The sequence below is a fragment of the Eumetopias jubatus genome, unplaced genomic scaffold, assembly GCF_037043125.1.
Source record: "Eumetopias jubatus isolate StellerSeaLion01/CBP00866 unplaced genomic scaffold, mEumJub1_p1.0 scaffold_10, whole genome shotgun sequence".
NCBI lineage: Eukaryota > Metazoa > Chordata > Mammalia > Carnivora > Otariidae > Eumetopias > Eumetopias jubatus.
The window spans coordinates 49,017,052-49,043,075 of record NW_028274816.1 but is presented as its reverse complement, the minus strand read 5'-3'; the positions used below and the strand labels follow the sequence as shown (position 1 = coordinate 49,043,075).

The window sequence follows — 26,024 nt, the reverse complement described above, 5'->3', positions numbered from 1 at the left end:
TTCCCATAGTTGAGACTGACCTTAAGACTTGCTTCAATAAAGAGCCACACAAAAACTTAGGGAATTGATGGGAATCAATTAAAATGAAACCTGAATATAGAATTATTTAATGAATAGACACTTCCAGATTATTGGTTTTCCTTTCCTTTCAAATATGTCTTTATCAAAATCTCTTGCTCCTCCCACTTGAAATGAAATATAGGGTAAGAAGATAACCACAAAAATACCCTGGGATATGTCGTTTGTAGCATAGCAAATAGGAAGTCTAGCTTAAATTGTGCGTGTGTGCATGTGCTCATGGATGAGCCAAAATCTGGGACTGTGGCTTAAATCTGAACTGGGCGCCGGATAATAGAATGATCAACTTTTTAGAGAGGCAAGCTGGGGCTCAGCCATATGAAACAAAAAGCTTCCCATAACAATATGATATATAATAATAATACACATGTATTAATATGAAAAGGATTTATTTGAAATTAAATATTACTGTCTTACTTACTTTTGTCACATCCACACTATCATTTAAACAAAACTATAGGACTAGTTAACAGTAGCAATTAGTAATAATTATTAGGATTAAATAAAAATAAGAAAATATAAGTTTTTATACAGTTTCTGTTCTCTGATTCAACAATTTAACTCTATTTTGAAACAAATTTTGTAGTCCATATTACTGTATATATATTTTTAAGTATTTGCTACACCCAGTGTGGGGCTGGAACTCACAACCCAGAGATCAAGAGTTGCATGCTCCACTGACTGAGCTAGCCACATGCCTCATTTTTTTTTAAAGGATTTTTTTTTTTTTTAAGATTTTATTTATTTGAGAGAGAGAGAGCACAAGCAGGGGGAGCAGCAGACAGAGGGAGACTGAGCAGGGAGCCTGACAGGTGCCCCACTATTGTACATTAAGACACAAAGATGTCAGGGGTGCCTGGGTGGCTCAGTCAGTTAAGCGTCTGACTCTTGGTTTCAGCTCATGATCTCCGGGTCATGAGATTGAGCCCCACACTGGGCTCCATGATCAGTGTGGAGTCTGCTTGAAGTCCTCCCTTTCCCTTTGCCCCTCCCCGCCAAATAAATAAAAAGAAAAAAAAGACACAAAGATGTCAGACATTTAAAAAGGAGAATGGAAATATAATAATAGAACCAATTAAGCATATATTACCTATGTACAAGAAAAATTAATGACATGTTTCCTTCTATCCTTTGGTGTAACAGGATATTTTTACTCATCTCCTTTTCCAAGGAGAACTAAGAACTAAGACATCATTTTTCTTGTATATTGGTAAAAAGGAATATAGGCAAAACAAAATTCCCTTTGACTTGTGGCTCTGTTTTTATCAAGCCCACGTTACACAGATTCTTGGTGTCAGCCCAAGGTGATGACATCAAGTACCCTCTCAACAAAAGCATTTGAGCATGAACATATAGCACTTTACTTACAAGCAAAGGCATATTTTTAGACTTGTAGATGATCTCTGGGACCCTGGAATGTCCTGCCTGATAGAAATATCTTTGTTTGCTTGGGAGCTTTGGCCACCAGACAGTCTAGGCTGTGAGTTATGATGGGGGCTTCAGGACACACTATCAGTTGTGACCTCTGGAGGAACTGGAGACTAAAGGTAAGAGTTTGAACCTTCAGAAGGAGCTGGAGACTAAAGATCAGCCTCATGGGAAGAATGTAATTGAGCCCCAGGAACAACTCTGGCAACCAAAGGCTCAGGCAAGCTTTCCTGTGGGAATTATCCCATGTCATAACCAGGAAGAGGTAATGCCATCCCTGACTCCACAGGGAAAGGATGACTGGAAGCTCCACATTTGGATCCCTCCCATGGTTTGCCCCATGCATCTCTTCCTTTAGCTGATTCTAATTTGTATCTTTTCACCGTAATAAAACTAATCATAGGTGCAGTATTTTCCTGAGTTCTGCAAGTTGTTCTACTGAATTCCTGAACCTAAGAGTGGTCATAGGAACCCCTGAAATTGTCAAGAGATTTGTATAATTCATCACATCAGCAAATTAAAGGAGAAAAACATGTTCACACCAATGGATGACAAGATGGCTTCTGACAAAATCTAGCAGGCATCAAGTAAAATAGGGACTGAATGAAAATAGTTATGTATAACAAAGACTACTCTAAATCAAAAGGCATTACACAAAATGTTTAAACAGATACACGATTTCCATTAAATTGGAAAAAATATGAGAGAAATGTATCCCCACTAATACTCAACATTATTCTGAAAATACCAGCTACTGCTATGAGAAATATAAATATTGAGAGAAATCTTTTCTACTTGCAAATGCCATGAACACATGGCAGAAAAATATAAGACTAGAAATAAAAAGAGTAAGATTATCTGGTAAGGTTGAGAATGAAACTATATCTAAATTTAAAATGTGAGCAAAACAGTAAATGCCATAACACAGTCATAACACAGGTCACCTTGAGAAAAAATACTCCAATATTTATGAATGTGTAGTATCTGGAATATTTTACATATCATGAAAAATCAATGAGATAACCCCAAAGAAATAGAGAAAATGCATGAATTAAAAAAAGCACTGTTAAGAGAAACATGACTGACCAATAAACACATATGAAAAAGATGCTCAAGTCACTTGTAATCAGGGAAGTACTGAAACCAATAATAAAAGTAGGAAAATCCAGATGCTTGTTTCAGTGATTAGAGAAATGCAAAATTAGTGCACTGATGGAGCAACCATCTGGCAACATGTAAAGTGGAGAGTCTGTACAACCTACAGAGAACAATTTCCCCTCTAGATATGCACCTTAGATTCTTCACTCTTCAAAGAAATCAGAAAATACACGAAATGATATTTAATATAGCATTTTTATTACAATGAAAAATCGTTTATGTCCTAATCACTACTTAACAGAATATTTAAGCATGTTTAATATATACATATCAAGGACCAAGCTAGAATCTTTTACATTCTATAGAAAAGCACTAGCCCTCAAGATTCAAGCAGGCAGCTTTCAGAATATGACGTGAGTTACAAAGAAAAGTGCCCTTTCCTCACCCCCTGCCAACACACTCACTCACCGTAATGTCTCAAATGATGGTCTTAAAGACATTCATTGTGGTAATGGAAGCATCTATCAAAGTGGCTCACATTCTAAAGATGGTAGGAGATACTGGGAATGAGAGTTCCACAATGAAGTAAGTTTGAGATACACTGTGTAAAATAAAAATCTCTTTACTGTATCTTTTGACAAGCTGATGATGTGTACTTGGATTTCCCCACAAGCAAATGCTCTGCTGCATTTACACATTTTCCTAAGAAATCTTTTCCCAAATATCATCAAGGACTAGAATATCCCAAAACAAGTTTGTGGAGAACGCTGGGTTAAGGTCTTACACTCTGGCTCTCCTGGAGATACCTGAAACTTGGGAAAGGTAAATACATGGATCTATTAGTGAAGACTGATTTTGTAATTAATTCTAAATAGAATTAAGACGAATAGAATATTCATAAATGAAGCTGGTCTAGGTTTTGCTTTTTAGGAGCCATCTTCATTCAGGTTTGTATCAGGATTATTTTGGCTGTGCAGAATTAATTGGAGAATTTTGTGAAGGATTATCTATTTCTTAAAGCTTTTACCTGCACAACTATCAGACTTTTTCTTTCTTAAGCAGGGAGTTCATATATACATACACATTTGCTTCTTGGTCTATGAGTCAATTTTCATAACCTTCCTACAGAAAAAAAAAGTACCTATATTTTAGGTATTAGAATAAATATAGCACATATATATAGTATTGTGTTGTAATTAAAAAAATTTTCTGGATAATCTGTAGCTATGTCACCTTTATCACGGTCAATATTCTAAAGGCATTATCTTTCATTTTCTTTTTCTTGATTGGATCTTCCAAAATCTTATCATTAGTACTGGATTAAATGTACTGTCTAGTCCTTAATTTCTATTTTTAGTTATGCTTTGCTTCTCTTTTGTAGGTTTTATTCTGTTCTGTTTCTGGTTTCTTGATGTAAGTATTCATTCCCTTGACACATTTATTTAGGTGACAGGCCCTGTGTTGACTGCTATGGATAAGGTGAAGATGATGAAGACTGGGTCCACAAATAAAACTTCCTTATAATGCATTAAAGGGGATGAATTTTTCACTGAACAGAACTTTGGTGACATCTGACATGTTTAGATGCACACACCTCAACAATCATTTCTAAGTAGTCTATAAATTTCAGTTTTGATATTAAACATTTTATTACTGAAACTTTCAAACACATAAAAAAGTAGAAATATTAGAACAATAAACTCCCCAAAGCAAACCACTCCATGTCAGTAATTATCAACATTTTGCCAACCTACTTCCCAGCTCTCTTTGCCAATTCTTTTTCCTTTGCTAGAGTATATAATGCAGATTTGGTATCTTACCATTTCTTAAGTATGTAAGTATGTATCTCTAACACATAGAACCTTTTATCTTTTAATAACCACATTGATATTATCATCCCTAACAACATATTTCTAAATATCAGGTAATACTCAGTGCATGTCCACATTTTCCCCACTGTCTCCAAAATGTCTTTTTACATTTTGTTCAAACTAGGTCCAAGCAATGCCCATGTACTAAATTTAGTTGATAGGTCTCTTAAGTCTCTTTTAATCTATTAATTGTTGCCCTTCCCCTTTTCTTTTTCATGCCACTCATTAGTTGAAGAAATCAGGGTCATTTGTTTCTTAGAATTTTACGCATTCTGTATCTGCTTGGCTACTTCCTTGTGGTGCCATTTACTTTGTTCATCTATTCCCCAAATTCTCATTTTTAAAGAGTTTGATTCAAAGGTTTGCTTCCTTCAGTTCACTGTTTTGGCAATAAGGCTTTGTAGGCAGTGGTGTGTATTTTGTATTGCATTTTATCAGGATGTGGATATTGTCTGATAGTCCCACTTTTAAAGAGGTTAAAATTGATCAAAGGGCTCAGAGGTGGTCAGCTTGAAAGTTCTCACTATAAAATATTTCACCCAATAGTTTTAATATCCACTGAAGATCATTTTCTGGACCCATTATCCCATTAGGGAACTAGAAAATGATTTTTCTAATCTTACCATTCTTTCCGTATTTACTGATTTCTTAAAAACAAAACAAAACAAAAACCTTTTAATCTGAGGAGCTTCTGGTGGCCCTGAAACTTGGTTCACAAGGAAAAAGCAAAAAAAATGCTTATTTTTCCCCTTACCAATTTTCAGGATGAGTTGGTGCCCAAGCATCTTCCATTGCTGACCAGACTGCAGCCGTAACCAAGTAAACTATCAAACTACTAGTGGGGTCATGTCAAAAGACCCAACTCCCACTGGTTGAAGATGGGGCAATTTGAACATCAAACCATACACTGCCTGTAATGGAATGATGATCTTTTATATGAGTTTTACATACATGTATACACACACACACACACACACACGCACATTATTAAATTTCCAACTGGTTTCCTTTCTGCCATCTTTTTGATGTTTCTAATTAAGCTTTAACAGTGGCCAGGCAATAGGGATTGCAAAACATTTACTTTTTGGAATTTATTATGGGAAAATAATTTCGTATTTTTCTGATTCTTCAACAGTTGTACTCTTAACCTCACATTCGTGACATTCGTAAGGTTTCTTTTCAGCACGAAATGATTGATGCAGCTCAAATGATGAAGAACTTCCCACATTCAATATAACCTCTTAGATTTTATCTGGAATAAATTATCTTAAGTTTAGTTAAGTACTGAGCAGTGACATGAGGCGTTTCTACATTTACTACTTCTAGAGTAAATTCCTTTCATATGAATTCACTAACACTAATGATAACAATTGTAGATATTATTTACAGAAAACATGCTATGTGGCTATTTTTCCAAGCATTAACTACTTAATCCTTAAGACAATCCTATTACACAGTGTGGCAGGCTGACTCTGAAATGGTCCCTACAGCCTGGTATTCATACTCTTGTGTAATCCTCTACCCTTGAGTGTGCGGTGACCCAGTGACCTGCTTCTAACCAGTAGAACACAGCAAAAGTGACGAAAAGGTGTTACTCTGGTGATTAGATCATACAAGATTATAGCTTCTATGATGCTAGTAGACTCTACTGCATTCTTGGCTTGCACACTTAATAAGCAGTCGTGTTGAAGAAACACATGTGGCAAGGAACTAAGGTCAGCCATCAGCCAGCTAGAAACTGTGGACCTCAGTGCAAGAGCCAACAACCATGTGAGGTTGGATATGGATCCCTTTCCCTGTTGAGCCTTCAGATGAGACCCAACCCTGGCTGAAACCTTTAGTTTAGCTCTGTGAGAGACCCTGAAGCAGAAGACCCAACAAAGTTATGCCCAGACAACTGACCCATAGAAATTGTGAGATAATGTATATTATTTTAAGCTACTAAGTTTGTGGTAATTTATTACACAGCAATAAATAACTAATATACATAGGTACTATTATCACCGTTTTACAAGTGAGCAAAATGAGGCACAGAAGTTTAAGTACCTTGTCCAATAACACACTGTAATAAAGGAGTGAAATGGGGATAATGATAGATAAGGCTAAAGATTTCCCTACATTCATTATATTATTCCCTCATACAAATTTGCTGAAGATAAACAATGTCTGAATGGTGATAGAAGGCTTTTAAAGCAACATATTTTTTTCAATAATATAAAATTTTTTATGCTTAGTTGAAGCATGAAGCAAATTTCTCAAAAATGAATTTTCAGATATTCTGTAACATAATGTACAATTGAAGGCTTTCTCATACTAAACCCCATTATGAATTTTCTGATGTTGAGTAAGGTGTGAATGTTGTCTAAAGGCCTTCTTACATTCCTTACATTTGTAGGGTTTCTCTCCAGTATGAATTCTCTGGTGCTGAGTAAGGAATGAATAAAGTCTGAAAGCCTTACCACATTCCTTACATTCATAAGGTTTCTCACCAGTATGAATACTCTGATGCTGAGTAAGTTGTGACAGCAGTCTAAAAGGTTTTCTGCATTCCTTACATTCATAAGGTTTCTCACCAGTATGAATACTCTGATGTTGGGTAAGTTGTGAGAGCAATCTAAAGGCCTTCCCACATTCTTCACATTCATAAGGTCTTTCACCAATATGAATGCTCTGATGTGAAATAAGTTGTGAGTAACTACTAAAGGTCTTCCAGCACTCCATACATTCATAGGGTTTCTCACGAGTATGGATTCTCTGATGGCGAACAAGTTGCTGCCTTAGTCTAAAAGTCTTCCCACATTCCTTACATTCATAGGGTTTCTCACCAGTATGAATACTCTGATGGACAGTAAGTTGTTGGCATATTCTAAAAGCCTTTCCACATTCCTTACATTCATAAGGTTTCTCACCAAAATGAATTTTCTGATGTACTCTAAGGTCTGGACCACATACAAAGGCTTTCCCACATTCCTTACATTCATAGAGCTTCTCAGCAGTATGAAGTCTCTGATGTCGAGTAAGGTGTGTACACTGCCTAAAGGTCTTCCCACATGCCTTACATTCATAGGGTTTCTCACCAGTGTGAATTCTCTGATGTCGAGCAAGTTGCTGATGCACTCTGAAGGCCTTTCCACACTCCTTACATTCATAGGGCTTTTCACCAGTATGGAGTCTCTGATGTTGAGTAAGTTCTTGGAGCACTGTAAAGGCCTTCCCACATTCCTTACATTCATAGGGCTTCTCACCGGTATGAAGTTTGTGATGTCGAATAAGGTGCGCACGCTGTCTAAATGCCTGCCCACATTCCTTACATTTATAAGGTTTCTCACCAGTATGAATTCTCAGATGTTGACTAAGTGTTGAGCGACGAATAAAGGTCTTTCTACATTCCTTACATTCATACAACTTTTCTCCATTATGAACTCTCTGATATTCAGCAAGAAAATTATGCTTTTTGTAAGTGGTCATTTTTTCAGAAGTAATTTTCACTTGCCCAAAATATCCCTCTTGTGGTTCCTTTTGCCCCTCAATCTTGCCTTTGCATTCCCAATCATTTCTAAAAATGGAGTCCTGAAGACTATAGCTTTTAATTCTTTCCATTATCTCCCACTGGAATGAATATATTTCATAAATGTCCTTTTCTGGAGATAAAGTATTGGTCCTATATCTGGACTCCAAATCTGAAAGAAAACAGAAGGCAAACACACACTATTTTCCTGTGACAGAAGAAAGACTTCTATAGAGAAATAAAAGGCACCTAAAATAATGCTTATTACAAGTGAATGGATTAGAGATCTCTAAAACGGGCATTTCTGCTACAATACCACATATGTGTACCTAAAAAAACCCTTATCTTCTGCAAAATTACACACCAAAAAATTAAGAGTTTATGAAGAAAACAGTGCTAGAGAAGACCACTCAAACCCATGCAACTTTATTGGCAGAGCGCTAACAAATATAATAATTGATATTTCAAGAGATAAAACTCAAAAGGCAGTTCAACACGGCTGAAGGCCACTTCATGGATACTGAAATGCACACACAAAAAAGTAGAAAAGCTAGATTTCAGATGCTGAGACATTGCAATGAACAAGAAGCCCTGAGGGGCGCCTGGGTGGCTCAGTCAGCTGAGCCTCTGCCTTCAGCTCAGGTCGTGAACCCGGGGTCCTGGGATCGAGTCCCATGTTGGGCTCCCTGCCCGGTGAGGAGTCTGCTTCTCCCTCTCCCTCTGTAGCTGCCCCTGCTTGTGCTCTCTCTCTCTCTCTCAAATAAATGAATAAAATCTTAAACAAAACAAAACAAAACAAACAAACAAACAAAAACCCCTGAGCCAGCAAGGCTACCATTGAGGTGGGAATAGGGTAAAATGTGACCTGTCTCCAGCTAGAAGCCATGCAAGGTTGATGGCATCTATCTCTGGGGAGAAAGTCCTGGATCCAGACACTTATTATTGATTTTTTTCATATAGAGGTGAAAGGGCCACCAACAATAAAATATCACATTGAACACTTTGCCTTTCCTGCTGAATGTTATAAGTCTACTTCTATTCTGGCTTCATTCAAGTAGGAAAATGACCTGTGAACCACCTAACTCTCACACTATACTGCTATCATTCCCTATTCCATATCATTATTAAGCTAATTTGTATTGAGGGTTATTAATTGTATTATGGAACACACTGTATTCTCATACATTAAAAAAAGAGAAAAAAAGGCAAAGGAAACACAGAGAATGGAGTCCAGGACTGGAGGTAAGATTGGTGATTAGGGAAAGGAGTTACATCAGTGATAAGAATTACCTGAAGATTTCTTAAAACTATACAGAGGCATTTTTAACGGACTGCAACATAAACTACAGGATTAAGTCCTGGGCATGTTTTTGTTTTGTACTTATTTAAATTCTCCAGCAAATGATTCTGATGCTGATCAATATTTGAGTCTCTCTACTTAAATGTTTTTAATGCTTTCTCTTTATATTTAGAATCAAATATAAATACCTGAACATAGATAATAAGCTGCTTATCTGCTTATCAACGCCTCTCATTTACTCTCTCTGTTTATGCCACAAAGGCCCTTTTCAGCTCACAAAAGGCACTACCACTGTTCCCATTAAATAGGACCTTTCACAGGTTGTTCCTTCTTTGAGAAATTCTCTGCCTGCATGGTTGGCTTTCCTTCATCAGGTCTCAGTCAAAAATCACTTCTTCCAAAAAGCCATTCCTGCTGATCCTGTTTAAAACTATGCACTCTATATTCTATCCCAGCAACAGGTTGCTCTTCTTTGTCCCAATTTTGGAATATTTATTAATTTATTAATTTTCTCTTTGGTATTCTGTTAGTTTCTTACCCCTAAGCTTCCCTAGTGGCAGAAACAATCTCTAAAGTCCATTTACCATTAAATAACAAACCCCAAATCTTGCTTAAGATTCTCTCTCTCCCTCTCCTTCACCCCTCCAATCTCTCAAAAAAGGCAAAACAAATTATATATGTATATATAAAATCTTTTAAAAAAGCATATATTTATATGTATGTATAAAAAATACGTATATATGTGTATATATATATCTCCAAACAGAAATCTCATAACTGAAAAATACAATAGCTAAAATTAAGAATTTAACAGATATCTTTAACAGATTAGACTTAGCAGAAAAGAAGATCAGTGAACTAGGAAATGGGTTTATAGAAGCAGCACAGGAATAAAAAATAAGAAAAAAGGAAAAAACAGAAAAGAACATAAAAGATATATGCAACAGTTTAAAAAGGTTTCACATATGTGTAACCGGAGTCCCAGAAAGAGAGAAGAGCAAAAATGGGAAACAATACTTGAAAATATAACAACCAAGAATTTTTCAAAACTGGGGTGCCTGGGTGGCTCAGGCGTTAGGCATCTGCCTTCGGCTCAGGTCATGATCCCAGGGTCCTGGGATCGAGCCCCACATCGGGCTCCCTGCTCAGCGGGCAGCCTGCTTCTCCCTCTCCCTCTGCTGCTCCCCTTGCTTGTGCTCTCTCTCTCTCAAATAAATAAATAAAACTAACTAAATAGAATGTTACTAATATCTTCACGATATTGGGAAAGATATAAAGGAATTAATTTAAGGTACAATGTAGTAAGTAAAGAATCCATGTTTTAATCTCTAGGGCAACTCTGAGAAGAAAACTAAAAGTATATGTAACTAATACACTCAAGAGGCAAAAGCTAAAATCAAAATAGTTTATTAATCCAGAAAAGGCAGGTGAGGAAGAAAAGGAAGAAAGAATAAGTTGAACAAACGGAAAAAATTAGGAAGACAGTAGATTTGCACCTGAATACATAAGAAAATTACTTAAATGTAGATGGATAAAAGAACATCAATTAAAGGACAAAGATGCTTCTTATCCATATTGGGGGAAGGACGCTGTGTGAGGAGTCCAATCCGGGTAAAGAGGGCATCCACTGATCGGGCAGCCTCAGGCAGGTTGTTGAAATCCAAGTAAGGTGAGGAAAGTATCCAGACAGAGGAGCAGACCAACATGTACTGGGCACATCTACCATGAATCTAACTCTACCTCCCGTCACTACCATTCCAATCAAAACCACTATCATCTTCAACTGGGACAAAAGAAAAATAACCTCCTAACTGGTCTTCCTTCTTCCCATCTTGCCCCTATTCAATCTGTTCTCCATAGAGTGATAATTATAGGACAAATCAGCTCATGTAATTCCCCTGCTCAAAAGTTTCCAATGGCTCTTTTCACATTTAAAAGTCACATGCCAGGCGCCTGGGTAGCTCAGTTGTTAAGCATCTGCCTTCGGTTCAGGTCATGATCCCAGGGTCCTAGGATCAAGCCCCGCATCGGGCTCCCTGCTCTGTGGGAAGCCTGCTTCTCCCTCTCCCACTCCCCCTGCTTGTGTTCCCTCTCTCTGTCAAATAAATAAATAAAATCTTTAAAAATATATATATAAACATGACTGCTGGAACCTACCACTCTTGTTCACAATTGTTCCACTGGAGGCTGGCACAGTGCATGGTTCCGACTAGGTACTCAATGAACGAATGTATTTGTAGGCAACAAAAGACATATAAACTAATCAAAACAGAAGCCAGAAAGAAACTGAATCCTATATAGATAGATATTGCTATGGACTGAATTGTGTCCTGCCCCAAATTATACATTGAAGCCCTGACCACCCACCCTGACTATATTTGGAAATAGTGTTTTTAGATGACAATTAAGGTTAAATGAAGTCATAAAGCTCCTAATCCAATAGGATTGGGGGCCTTATAAGAGGTCTCTCTCTCTCTCTCTCCTTTTTCTCTCTCTCTGCCATGTGAGGAAAATGTGAGAAGGGAAGATCTGCCAGAAAGGAAGAGAGCCCTCATCAGAGCCCCCAAATGCTAATCTCAGACTTCCAACCTCCAGAACGATGGTAAACAAATTTCTGTTGTTTAAGTCACCCAATCTATGGTATTTTGTTATGGCAGCTCAAGCTAACACAGATTTATATATAAATGAATTATAGTCATTGATCATAAAAAAGAGTGGCCCCTCTCTTTGTTCAAATTTTTTACCCATCATCCCTAATGGGACATTTTTGTTTCCTTTTTATTTTGAAAAAACTGTAGATTCCTATGAGGTTGCCGAGAAATATACAGGAAAATCTGATGCAACCTTCACCCAGCCTCTCTCAATGTTAACATCTTACATAACCATAGTATAATATTCAAACCAAGAAATTCTCCTAGTTTTCTTCTAAAAGCTTTATGTTTAGCTTTCGTTTATTTTCTTATTATTTTTAGTAATCTCTACACCCCACAACCCCAAGATCAAGAGGTGCATGCTCCTCTGACTGAACCAGTCAGGCATCCCTAGCTTTCATGTTTTTTATATAAAATTTGTATTGAATTTTAAATTTTTTTATTTTTCAAGTTTAGCTTTTATATTTGGCTTTTTATATTTTTTATGTTTAGTTTTTATATTTAGGTCTAAAATACATCTTAATTTGGGGAGCAGGTAGGGGGTCAGGATTTTTTTCCCAGTTACCCAGCACCATTTGTTGAAAAAACTTTCCCTTCCCCATTGGAATGTTTTGGTGCCTTTGTCAAAAAATAAATGATCTTTTAAGTGTGAGTTCTACCTCTAAGGTCTTTGTTCTGTTCTGTCTGTTGATCCTTATCCAATACGCAATGTCTTGATTACTGTAGTTTTATTTAAGATTTATTAATTTGAGAGAGATAGAGAGATAATGTCAGCGGGGGACGAAGGGAGAGAATCTCAGACTCCTCACTGAGTCTGGAGCCTGATGCAGGGCTCGCCCTCACAACCTGAGCTGAAGCTAAGAGTTGGACACTCAACATACTGAGCCACACAGGCGCCCACTGATTACTGTAGTTCTTTAAAAGATTTTATTTATTTGACAGAGAGAGCACAAGCAGGGGAGCTGCAGGCAGAGGGAGAGAAGCAGATTCCCCACAGAGCAGGGGGAGCCTGATGTGGGGCTCGATCCCAGGACCCTGGGATCATGACCCAAGCCAAAAGCAGATGCTTAACCAACTGAGCCACCCAGGCGCCCCTGATTACTGTAGTTATAATGAATCTTGAAGTATCTTGAAGTCATGTAGTCTAAGTCCTATAATATATTCTTCCTTTTCCAAGATTATCTTAGAAATGCTAAGACCATTGGTTTTCCATATCAATTTTGGAATCAGCTTGTTAAAACTATAAAATTGACATTTTAACAATAATGAGTCTTCCCATCCCCAAAACAGTCTCTTTCCACTTATTTAGGTCTTTAATTTCTCTTAGCAATGTTCTATGATTTTTTTGTGTGGAGGTCTTGCATGTTTTGTTAAATTTATTCCTTAGTATTTTTGGTTTTCGACACTAATGCAAATTAACTTAATTTGCTTTCAATTTTCTTAATTGACTTAATTTACTTTAAATTCCTTATTTTTTTCACTTCTAGTATATAAAAACACAACTGATTTTTATATATTAACTTTGTATCCTGTGATTTTACTGTGATCTTCATTTATTACTTTGAGTAGTTGCTGTTTTGATTCCTTAGGATTTTCTATCTACACAATCATGCCATCTCCAAACAGAGTTTAACTTCTTCCTTTTCGATTTTATGTCTCTTATTTTCCTTGCCATATTGCAATGCTAGGACCTTCAATACATGTTAAATAGATATGGGAAAAGTGGGCACTTTTGCCTCGTTCCCAATCTTAGGGGGAAAATTCTTCAATCAAGTACGATGAAGTTTATGATGTAGTGTTTTTCTTTAAGTAGTATTTTTTGAGGAAGTTCTCTTCAATTTCTGGTTTCCTGAAAATTTTTATCATGCATGGATGCTGAATTTTGTCATATGCTATTTCTACATCTATGGACACAATCACATGGTTTCTCTCATTCCTGTTAATATGGTGAATGACATGGATTAATTTTTTTCACACTAATTAATTTTTGACGGTTAAGCCAAGCTTGCATTCCTGGGATAAACCCTACTTGATCATCATTTTTATTGCTGGATTTAATTTACTAATATTTTCTCAAGGATTTTACATCTATGTTCATGAAGGACAATGAGCCTGTAATTTTTTTCCCCTGTAGTAATTCGTCAGGACACAATATACGAGTTACACTATTTTCGGAAAATGATTTGGGAGCTGTTCTTTCCTTTTCTGAAGGAAATTGTGTAATACTGCTGCTAGTTCTTCCTTAAATATTTAGTAGAATTCACCAGTGAAGCCATCTGAACCTGGTGTTTTCTTTGTGGAAAGATTTCTGATAATGAATTCAATTATTTTGATAGATATAAGGTTACTCATTTTTTTTTTAATCTTGTATCAGTTCTTTTTTTTATTTTTTTTTTATTTATTTGACAGAGAGAGAGACAGCGAGAGCAGGAACACAAGCAGGGGGAGTGGGAGAGGGAGAAGCAGGCTTCCTGCAGAGCAAGGAGCCCGATGTGGGACTCGATCCCAGGACCCTGAGATCATGACCTGAGCCGAAGGCAGACGCTTAACGACTGAGCCACCCAGGCGCCCTAATCTTGTATCAGTTCTGGTAATTGTGTTTTTCAAGGAGTTTTTCCATTTCATTTAAGATGTCCAATTTATTGGCATAAAATTACTTATGGTATTCTCTCACTATTCTTTTAATGCCTACAGGGTGTTAAGTGATAACCCAGTTACTCTTTCATTCCTAGTATTTGCAATTGTTGTCTTTTTTTTTCTTGATGAGTCAAGCTAGTGTTTACCAACTTTGTTGATCTTTTCAAGGAATCAAATTTTGGCTTTATTAATTTTCTCTACTTTTTCTATCTTGTTGATTTCAGTTCTTATGTTTATTTGTCATCTTTTTTTCTTCTACTGAGAACAGCTCCTCTCTTTGAAGTAGGAGAAAAATATGAGAAAGGAGAAAAACAGTTGTAATCAAGGTCAATAAGAAGTTCCTTTGGCGTCCAAAATTCTGAGGAGAGATTTCCAACAACATCTCAAGGCTAACAGGCTTGGCTAATTATCTGCAGTAATTAATTCCCCATCCTGCTCAGCCCTCACTCACCAGAGTAGTGTCTTCTGGTCCCTTCCCTCACAACCATCCAGGGCTCTTTCCCTTCATCCAATAAGGTAATCACATCTGGTTTAGAAATGGAAGGTTCTCCTTAAAAGATAATGTGACATGAAATTATAAGTCTAAAAGTCAGGTTCAAATTTGGTTAAGTTTGTAATTAACTACAGATCAAAATGGTACTTTATAAAGCCTAACAGCAAAGAAATGCAAGGGAGTTGAAGAGCACTCATATGAGGGTAACTTTAGGAGCACAAGGAACAGATGGTTAAGAACAGGCCTGAATATAATTTAAACTCATACTAGCTCTGTTGAGAGGCAGTCTTGTGTAGTGGTTGAGAACACAGAGTCTGGATCCAGACTGCCTGAGTTTAAATCCTGCCTTTGTTGTTGTGTTACCTCAGCCAACTATTAACCTTCTATGCCTAAGTTTTCTCATCTGAAATAAGGATAATCATAGTATATTTCTGATAGAGTTGTGAGAATTAATAACGCATAATGGTCTGGATAGTATCTAAGTACAAATATATAAAGTTATATATACACAAACATACATACACACACACACATATGTGTGTGTATTGGCTATTTTTATTGTTATCAATTTGCTGACAGGAGAGTGTCTTCCCAAGACTACTTCTGATCCTTTCTAGGATTATTTATTCAATGTTAAATGCAAAGTTCTTAGTTTTTAAATTTCAACCACAGAGCAGGAAGAACTGAATATGTCTGTTAGAGGAAACAGAATGTGTTTACTTGAGTTTTAAATGGACTTTGTGGATCCATCTCATACTTTGTAAGTTCTATAGGCTCCCCTGATTTTTAGAGAGACTCAAAACCCCTGTGTTTAGGTACTCTCCTTGCAGGTGGATTAGAAAGGAGTATTAAGGATTTGTATCAATTCTGGGCTCAAATATAATGTAAAATCTGATTTCTTGGACAATGCTTCTGTTGTAAGCAACCCAGAATTCAAGCCCAGCCCTTGGATACCAATGAAACAAGTAAATTACAGAGCCTGAAGAAAAATGTGAAGGGCAGAGCCGGATGAAAGTGATGAAATATTAAATAGAGGAGCCTATTTCCAACCTTACAAAGCTAAAACCATTCCTTTGGAACAGAGAGAAAAAAATGTATCTAGTTTCTCAAAACATTTTCCTAAAATTGACAGTAGAGAAATCCAACAGAGTTTGGGATAAATAGCCTTACCTAGTGAGATGAAATTGCTATAATTCTCCCACATCACATCCCTATATAAGTCCCTCTGAGCTGAGTCCAGGAATTCCCATTCTTCCTGTGAGAAGTCTATGGCCACGTCCCTGAATGTCACTGAACCCTGAAAAAATAAGACTCATGTATTACCTGTGAAAATAAATGAAATATTTTTTTAAATGAAAAGGGAGGAGATTGAGGACTGCAATGGAGAGAAGGGTTCACATAACAAGCAAATGGGGTAGGGCTTATGTGTCGGGGACGGTAAGAAAATTAGTATCACTGAAGGAGAGTTCTGCATGTCTTGAATAGTCCTGTGGCTGCAGGTAAGATTAACTTTTTACCCCAAAATATGTGGAAATGAATAAAATAAGCAAAAAAAAAATCCCAATTAAATGAAACCCTAAACACAAGACTTCTACAAGCTCTGTGTCTCCACAACAAATTCATGGGAAACGTCTTCCACCTTCTTTTCCCTTTAATGATCGTGAAAAAATACTGATAAAAACTTCTCCCAAATGTACTACACTATCTCTTCTAAGAAAATAGACTCAAGTTCATCATAAAGTCAGATTTTCTTACAAACATTTTCCCTATAAGGACCACTTCTTTAGTCAACTTTAAAGAAATTGCTACATGGTAGTCCACATTTTGAATATATCAGATTCAGTCTTTTTCTTTTTGATTTAGATATTTTAATTCAGTTCAATTTCAAAAATCTTCCTCAGCTCTCACAGCCTACATTATCTATTACTTACACATCTGGATGACCTTCTTAGTCTTTATCATCCGTCATCCCTCACTGAACACCCTTCCTCATTCCTGAGTTAGAGGATACTGAACCATGATGACGTCACTCTGGACCAGTGGTTTTCAATAAGGAGTGATTTCACTCCCCAGAAGACATCTGGCCATGTCTGGAGACAATTTTGATTGTCACCACTAGGGGGGAAGGAATGTGTTACAGGCATCTAATTGGTAAAGGCCAGGGATACTGTTAGATATCCAGCAATGCAGAGGACAAGCCCCCACAATGAAAGATTCTTTGGCTCAAAATATTAATAGTCCCAAGGTTGAGAAACCTTGCTTTAAACCCATACATCCCATAAAATTACACAATGGACTTTGCTCCTGGTATTCTTCTCTCAGGGTTTGCTGGAGATGATTCTTGAGCTCTCTCTTTGCAGTTCCATTCTGATTACCTCCTAATCACCCCACTTGTGAGGGAGAGATCCCCTGCCCTAAATATTAATGAGGTGGCTCAATTCTTGACACCGGACAGATGAGATTGACAGCATTTATTAGACATGTATACTCACAGCCCAGGGGAGGAGAACACCACACGTCATGCAGGGCCACACAGAGGTTGCACTCAGGAATGGAGTGAACAAGCAGGGTCTGTGGGAGGCAGGCTTTGTAGTAAAAAGAGGGTAAGGTGTCCCTGATTCCCACAGGAGGATGTGACTGGTTTGTTTGAATAATTCTTTGGGCCAGCAGGGAGGTAGAACCCTTTAGAGTGAGGACCAGGAGGGGTTTAGGTCATCTGCCTGATAGGAAAGCTAGCCAGGTGGGAGTCTTTTCTGCTGGATGGAGAACTTATTTGGCAAAAGCAGGGAAACTCATGATTAGGACTTTGGAGCCCTGTTAAGATATCAAGTCAGCATATGAAATTTTAGGCCTTAAAATTTAAGGCCCCAATTACATCCCTAACGAATCCACCCCATCCCAAAAGCCTTACATACATACCATAAGATATCAACACATACAGAGACTGACACCAGCCAACACTAAATCTCATCTTATGTACTTGGAAAACACATCTGTGAAGAAGTCTGGAGTTTTCCCTCTAGGCAGTCAAGCAGGACCAAATTCTCTCTTTCATCAAACCACAAATCTTCAAGGAAAGTTTTCAAAACAAGAATCTCCCACTTAATATCAATAACCCATTCCTGAATATCAGACATTCTAACACTACATTATTAAACAGGTACCTATTTTCCCATCATTTTAAAGCAAAGAACTCCACTGCATTATACATCAATTCCAAGCTTCCAAATAGCCTCACAGCTCCCTCCAGTATAGAATTACATGGGTTAGTTATTGCACACGTATCTTTAGCTTTAGTATTTTCATTGTCTCTTTTACTGAATTCACTTTTCTCACTTGCTTTGTGTCTTTCCCCACAAATTTCTTCAATACTTCTCCAACTTTTTGGAAACTCATTCTATACTACACAAGAACTACATGTTACGTGCACTATGAAAATGCACTTCAACAAGAACCTAACACTCAGTTATGACTCACACGCAGTATGATGCTCTGATACCCTCCATTCTCACCAGCAGCACCAGATACACACATCTCTTTAATGATACTTGCATGCATCTCAAAACATCTATAGATGGTTCTGATAGTCTAGCAATTATATGTGAAATATAACAAGAATCTCTTGCACATTATTTTTTGTTAAAAAAGGTTGTACTGAACTATACAATTTCACTTATATAAAGTTCTAAAAATAGGCCAAATTCATTTGTAATGTTAGAAGTCAGGATAGTGGGGGCGCCTGGGTGGCTTAGTCAGTTAAGCAGCTACTTTCGACTCAGGTCATGATCCTGGGGTCCTGTGGGATCGAGCCCTGCATTGGGCTTCCCTGCTCAGCGAGGAGTCTGCTTCTCCCTCCTTTCCTTCCCCCTACTCATGAGCTCTCTCTCTCTCTAATAAATAAAATAAAATCTTAAAAAAAAAAAGTCAGGATAGTGGTTATATCTGGGCTGGGTGGGCAGGGAGTGACTGAAAGGGGGGCATCTGAGGTACTAGCAATATTCTCTTTCTTGACCTGAGTGCTGATGGCACAGATATGCTCAATTTATGAAAATTCATTCAGCTACACACTTAGGACTTGTGCACTTTTCTCTATGCATGTTACATGTCAATAAAAAGCTCAAAAACTTTGAAAAGATGTCAAATTGTGTACTGGGGACACAAATTTTTCCTACATAAAAACCAGACTAAAAATCACTGTATTCAGAGAAATATACTTTCTCTGAAGTTTAAATCTTAAAATCAAAAGCTGTTCTATTGGAAAATGTTAACAAGGGGATATTCTACAGAGAATGCCTACATTTTTCTCAAGGTATTTCACTTTTGCTCCCTGATGGCTCTTGACAGAAGATTTTGGAGCTAAGAGATGGTCCACATTAGTGGAGAAGAGGGAAGGGCACGTAGAAAGGACACTGGGCTATTTGTCCCCAACCTTCACAAGACTGAAAGTAACTAAAGCAAGTTCTTGGGCAGAGTTCTGTTAAATAAGAAGTTTCAGGATAAGGACTGAGTATGTACACATGACCTAGAGATCAACAATATTTCAAAAAGGAGAAAAGAACATCAACTTACATGGGCCATGGTTTCGAAATACAAGAACTGGTCAGTCCTTTTTAAGATTTCTCTTTTGGAGAATTGCAGAGCCCTGATAAGCCAGATCTGGAAGAAAAAAAAGAGGCCATGAAATCAAATGTAACTCGGAGATCCCAAAATGACTTATGTAAATGAGCTTTTTCCTTTTCCCTTCCCACTTCCTAAATATTTTCCACCACTATAGCCACCCTGACCCATACTCACAACAACTAGAGGAGACAATAAGAAGTCTGAAGAAATCCAAGCCCTGAGAAGATCCAGCTGAACAATGATGGGTTTGGTATAGAAGCCTGAATACTTCGGAGGACTCCCCATCTGGCAATCTAGATCTGGTCCTGACGTTGGACTCCTCCTCCCTCCAGTACTTTTCAGGGCTGAGAAAGGGCCATACCACCCACATACAGCCTCTTGAGCTCCCAGGATCCTGCCTGAACTTCCTAAATACAAAGCCTGAAAACCACACAGACTGAGCCTGGCAGCTGCTGCCACTGGCCTTTCCCCAGCCCAAACAATTCACTACCCTGTTTCCCAATCAGGACCTCTCACACCATGACATCCTTTGCACCACCCCTCATACCATGACCACTGCACTTAGTCAACAACATTCATGGAGAACTGTTATGTGATGGGTGCTTTAGGTACATCACCCCATGACCCTCAGCACCGCTCTGCTATGTATTTCTTCTTATCTCTCTGTGGATCAGGAAACCAATGCTCAGGGGTGAAATCATTTGCCCAAATTCACAGTGATTAAGCGGCAAAGCTTTGTTCCGAGTTCACATTTCTCTAACTAAAAAGTCATCTTTCAACTTTGGTTTTTGCCTCTGAAGACTAGATTTCTACTGCACTGAGAGGAACCTGAGCAAGGGTAATTCATTAAAAAAAAAAAAAAATACTTTCAAAAGATACTAAGCATCACTACTAATTAACGAGATGTATACTCTTACAGTGACAGGACTGGGAGGTCTAAAAGACTGATGATGTCCCAGATTAGCAAGGTCAGGAGGAAATGGGCACTGTGTTGGACCAAATTTAGAACTATGTGAAGAAGCATTTAAATGTTATAACCCTGTAAACCCTATGAACCAGGTCCCGGAACTCCACTTCTTTTTTTTTTTTTAAGATTTTATTTATTTATTTTACAGGGAGAGACACAGCGAGAGAGGGAACACATGCAGGGGAGTGGGAGAAGGAGAAGCAGGATCCCCACCGAGCAGGGAGCCCGATGCAGGGCTCGATCCCAGGACCCTGGGATCATGACCTGAGCCGAAGGCAGACGCCTAACGACTGAGCCACCCAGGCGCCCCCGGAACTCCACTTCTAAGACTAAAGAAACTATTTGCACATGTATATAAAGATATTGGCAGAGGTATGCTGACAGGTATGGTTTACAATGAATAAAAGCTGAAAAGAATCTAACTGGATGATTAAACAGTAGTGCATCTATATCACTGAAAACCAGGCACATATTAAAAAGTGATGATGTTGCCCTAATTTTGATGAAATGGGTGAAGCCAGTGTGTTTAAAAAAAAAAATCCCATGGAGCACCTGGGTGGCTTAGTTGGTTAGCGTCGGACTCTTGATCTTAGCTCAGGTCCTGATCTCAGGGTCGTGAGTTTGAACCCCTAGTTGGGCTCCACAATAGGTGTGTAGCCTACTTAAAAAAATTAAATCAATCCCAACATGTGTGGCATTAAATTCTTGTGACAGAAAAAAAAATCACATATATGCCTAGAAGGACCTGTTAAAATGTTTACAGGAACAGCCAGCAACACTCACCACCATATTAAACACAGTGTGAACCTAACACGCACAACTATGCCAAATAAGGCAAAAATTTCCCCATTTCAAGGTTTTCTTTAAGTCTTCTGTTGAACTGAGGAAAAAGCCCAGGATACTCTAAGAACAACTGTTCTTTTCTCCTGAGTGACTTTTCTTTCTTTCTTTTTTTAAGATTTTATTTATTTATTTGACAGAGAGAGAGACAGTGAGAGAGGGAACACAAGCAGGGGGAGTGGGAGTGGGAGAAGCAGGCTTCCAGCGGAGCAGGGAGCCCGATGCAGGGCTCGATCCCAGGAGCCTGGGATCATGACCTGAGCCAAAGGCAGACGCTTAACTGACTGAGCCACCCAGGTGCCCCAAGTGACTTTTTTTTTCTTTTTTATTTACTTCATCTTCTAATTCATGAACCAAGTCTATGATTGAATTTGTCCATGTATGTTGGAGTGCTATCTAGAAATGAATGGTAAAACATCCCTGACTGAGGCCTCTTAAGTAACGACAGCAGTCTCACGGCTGCTTCCTTTCACATCTTCCCTGAGAATAAGTTTATTTTATTTCTGAGCTGATGTTTTGGGCTAAGATGCGTTATGAAGCCTCCAAGGGCTACTGGATCTCCTTGTCCTACTAATTTGACTTTGCATAAAACATCATTAAAATAAAAACTGTGAGACATCGTTAACGATACTGGAATTAAAATAAAATTTAAAAAAACACACCCACACAAAAACCTGTGAGACATAAATCTTACTGTATGAGATCCATTACCTTCAGACCCCATAGCTTCAGTATAAGCTGGACATAACTTGATAGTGCTTGCTACCATAAGATTAGTATCTCTTCCTTTCATCATGATAGGTTACTGAGTAAGGCAGGAAGAATTTTTTTTTTAGGCATATACAATGATGAGACTTGGTATACTGTTATAATTACTAATACAGGCTCTGGTGTGACACTTTCAGAATACAAATCTCTGCTCTGCTAGTTATTAACTGTGATCTTGGACATGTTACTTAACTTTTCAGCCTTAGTCACCTCCCATAAAAAAAGGTGATAATTATAGATTCTATCTCAAAAGGTCGTTATGAAGATTAAATAAGACATCACATATAATAAAGCACTTCGAGTAGCAAATAAACATTAAATAAAAGTCAGTTATATCACTGAAGATGAAGAATACTACATACTTTTTCCCAGAATGATTAAAGAAAATTCTCTTCTGCTCTTCTTCCATAAAAATCTGAGCTTCTCAGCCTTGCTCTCTTATAACACTAGCTAATAAATTTCAAACTTCACATTGATAAGTAATTCCTCCTGATTAACAACAATTTACAAAAGGGGGTTCATGGATGGATGAAGCCAATGCGGGGAAATCCTCACAATTTTTGGATCTGGGTGATGAGAAAAAAAGATGAATTATAACATAATAGTAACAATTAAATCTACTGAGCACTTATTATGTGTCAAGCATTATCTGAGGGCTTTATATATATTAATTCATCTATTCATAGCAATCCTATACAGCAGTTTCTATCATTATCCTCTCACAGATGAAGGAACTATGGCAGAGAGATGAAATAAATTACCCCAATTTCACCCAGCTCTAACGGGGTAGTTTCAGGACCAGAACACTGGTAATTTAGCTCCATAACTAAACTGTCTCTCATAAGAACACATAAATAATATGGCCTGACCACTCATGCTGTCAAAAACTTCAAACCATTTCTCAAATTTCTACTAACATCTTCCATTCCCTTCCCTTGTTAACACAGCCCTCCCCATTAAAAACCCTGTTACATTTCAACTCCTTAAAAACCTCAAAAGCAGAAAACCCTGTCACCAAACTATCTCCTACCTTTGCCTGCTTCTGAATTCAGGGCAGTGGTGAAGATCAAAGACACCTACCATATGATTCCAACTAAACTGTAATCCTCTCAACAAATCAAAGCCTAAAATAAAGCTCTGCAGTTGGCCTCCCCCCTTCAGGAGGTTTATTTGCAAACCATTTAAATGATTAGAAAGAAACAGCTCACAGACGGAATTAAATGATTGCCAAATGTTCATGGGAATACCCACTGGAGAGGAGGCAGGAAGTAACCTCATCACCCGTATCATTCACTGGGAAAGAAGAGCAAAGCACCAGGTCTATGGACGGGGTATTTCCCGAGTTAAAGCCTAACCAGCTAAAGACTACCTGGAACAAGCCTGTATAGTCCAACAAAATCACATTTATTGACTCAACAGAAGGAGGAAATTCCACAGGAAGGGATGGAATGCAATGGAAGAGAAGAAAAGCTCTTTTGTAAAGGGCTGAGTTCCAACTGAAGGATTTTGAAGGATGTATGGGAAGCAGGGAACAATTCCGGAATGGTTGCGGTTTCTGAGATGAGACTAGGAAGGGCAGGGATTAACTGGAGATTAAGGGTTATCTTGAAGGGAGGGTAGTTTAGCAATTGGGTATCTCCAGTAATAAAATAAAAAATGGCAAAGCGAGTCTGGAGCATCACTGGTAAAACAGCTGTAATCTTTCAAAGAGGGAGTTGTTAGAGCATTTCACAATTGCATGAAATAATACTTTCTATAAATTTTGCAGCTGGCTTTCTCTGTCTCTTCTCTCCCAGCGTGATTAAAGCAAGGGCTTTTTTCTCCTCAGTCCGCACTGATTTTCAGCATTCTTTTCCAGATGCAAATGTTTCCATGTCCAGAAAAATAAAAGTTACATTTCGCGGAACAAAGAAGATATAGACATACAAATGCTTATCTCCCCCTTTCTCCTTCCTAAAGATCAGCAGGATTGGGGAAAAGAGACGGGAATCTTTAGGCACTGAGCCTTTCTTGGCACTCAGCCCCGCCTAGCTAACTCAGAACACACCCCCGCTATCACACTTGCTCCCACCATCCACCACGCACATAACCCGATGGAACTAAGAGGGAGTCCGGGGTAAAGCTCAGCCTTCCCGGTATCAGAGAAAGGCCGAGTACAAAGGCCAAGTCTGGAATCTGTCTCCGAAGTCATGGTAGTTTCCTTACGAGGGAGCTCTGATTAAGCTGTGGTTCTGAGAGCTGTTCTCAGGACTGCGTCTTTTTGTTGGGGGCCTTCACTCCGGGGTTCATACATCTAACTCGGAGCCATTCTGGGCCGAGGGATATGTGCAGCCCTTAAGCGGAAAAGGAAAGGACGCCTCAGGGCACCCGATGCCCAGTCAGCGTCACAAATTCCACAGTCAGTGCAACCCGGTTCACACAGAGGCCCGCGCCGCCCCCGCGCCACCCCCGCGCCCATTTCCTCAATACACGCGACCAACTCACCTCTCCGGGCCGACACCAGCAAGAAAGCCGGAAGGAAACTAGGAGCAGAGGCCTGTGGGAAATGTAGTCTTCGGTAGGTAGGGCCCGCCCCCGCCCCCAAATTCCTGCGCGGAGTGCGCAAGCGCGGGTGCTAGCTGGAGCTGAGGAGCCCTCTGGGAGGCCCTTGGGGTTTCAGGGTGGGCTACCAGGGGAGGGACTTCAAGGCTGCCCCCGGCAGAAGGAAACGCGTTCTGGGAGCTTGGCGTCGTGTTTGTTCCTGAAGAATCCCTGGTAGGTCTTAGAAAGAAGTCTTGACTCCAGCAAACACATAATATACGTACTAGGCACACAGCAGGTGCTCAGTATATATGCCCAAGTAGAATGTGGATATACATCAAGTACTCAATAAAAATATCCCCAAACCGTAGTAGAACGGGGAGCGGACGACACAGAAAGATCGCTCGCGCTTCCTCGCTCTCCCTCCTTCCCTTCCTTCCACTTCTCGTTTTTTTTTTTTCCTCCTTCTTGCAGTTCTGAACAAATTGTTCTGTAAATTCTGTTACGTTAAGGTGATAGATAAATTTGCCCCGCCACCCCGTTATCAGCCATTTCTCTTTCCTCAGTTTTAGTTACCATCCCTACTGCCATCCCCTCCTCGTTTGGTGAGAAGGTTAATAGTAGCCTAATGCTGTGTTACAAATGTGTACATCAGTCACCTCACTTCCTTGCATTATTAGGCATTTTATCACCTCACGTCACAAAAGAAGGGTGAGTACGGCCCAATAAGTAAGATATTTTGAGAAAGAGAACACATTCACATAACTTTTGTTATATTATACAGCATATTGTTATAATTGTTCTATTTCATTATTATTTCTGTTAACCTCTTACTGTGCCTAATTTATAAATTAAATTTTATTATAGGCATGTATGTTTGGAAAGAAAAACAATAGGGGGTTCATCTGCCCTTCCAGGCATCCCCTGAGGGTCTTGAAATGTGTCCTCTGAGGATAAGGGGGGACTAATGAATTGTCATTCAGATGTCCTTTATCCTTACTGATTTTTTAAAATCTAGTAATCAGAGGTATGAGAGAAGTGTGTCTATTTCTGTTTTCCCTTTAGTTCCATCAGGTTTTGCTTCAAGTATTTTCAAGCTCTGTTAAGTACTTATGTTTTTGTCTTCCTGATGAAGAGGTTTGAAAAGTGAACATTGGAAGATATCTTCGGAAGTCTTTCTCAAGGGAGTAATCATTGAATTTGTCATGTCCTGGGTTCATTAGGAAAGGAATAGGTTAATCCCGC

General features: G+C 38.5%; 1 protein-coding gene across 4 annotated transcripts; it reads right to left on the bottom strand.

Annotated features, from left to right (window-relative positions):
• Nucleotides 1-2,840: 2,840 nt before the first annotated feature.
• Nucleotides 2,841-24,766, bottom strand: ZFP14 (ZFP14 zinc finger protein). 4 transcript variants are annotated; one of them, XM_088028461.1, is made up of 6 exons: nt 24,744-24,766; nt 19,634-19,720; nt 17,557-17,635; nt 16,235-16,361; nt 15,023-15,121; nt 2,841-8,155 (listed from the first exon to the last, which is right to left on the bottom strand). In XM_088028461.1, the coding sequence occupies exons 3-6, from the start codon at nt 17,584-17,586 to the stop codon at nt 6,789-6,791; spliced, it is 1,623 nt and encodes a 540-aa protein (XP_087884587.1). In that variant the 5' UTR covers nt 17,587-17,635; nt 19,634-19,720; nt 24,744-24,766; the 3' UTR covers nt 2,841-6,788. The 4 variants fall into 4 exon arrangements, with proteins under 4 accessions (XP_087884587.1, XP_087884589.1, XP_087884590.1 ...); XM_088028463.1 differs by lacking the exon at nt 24,744-24,766 and adding an exon at nt 22,622-22,821; XM_088028464.1 differs by lacking the exon at nt 17,557-17,635 and having other exon boundaries at nt 24,744-24,760.
• Between the last annotated feature and the right edge of the window lie 1,258 nt (nt 24,767-26,024).

Excerpts from the sequence above, each read along its gene's own strand:
- ZFP14 (XM_088028465.1), bottom strand. The coding sequence starts at position 18,618 with ATGCAAGTATCATTAAAGAGATGTGTGTATCTGGTGCTGCTGGTGAGA. Across the intron at positions 15,122-16,234 it reads TAGCAATTTCATCTCACTAG|GAGAACCTTCCATTTCTAAA; the intron begins GTAAGGCTATTT and ends TTATCTTTTAAG. Across the intron at positions 8,156-15,022 it reads GACCAGAAGACACTACTCTG|ATTTGGAGTCCAGATATAGG; the intron begins GTGAGTGAGGGC and ends GTTTTCTTTCAG.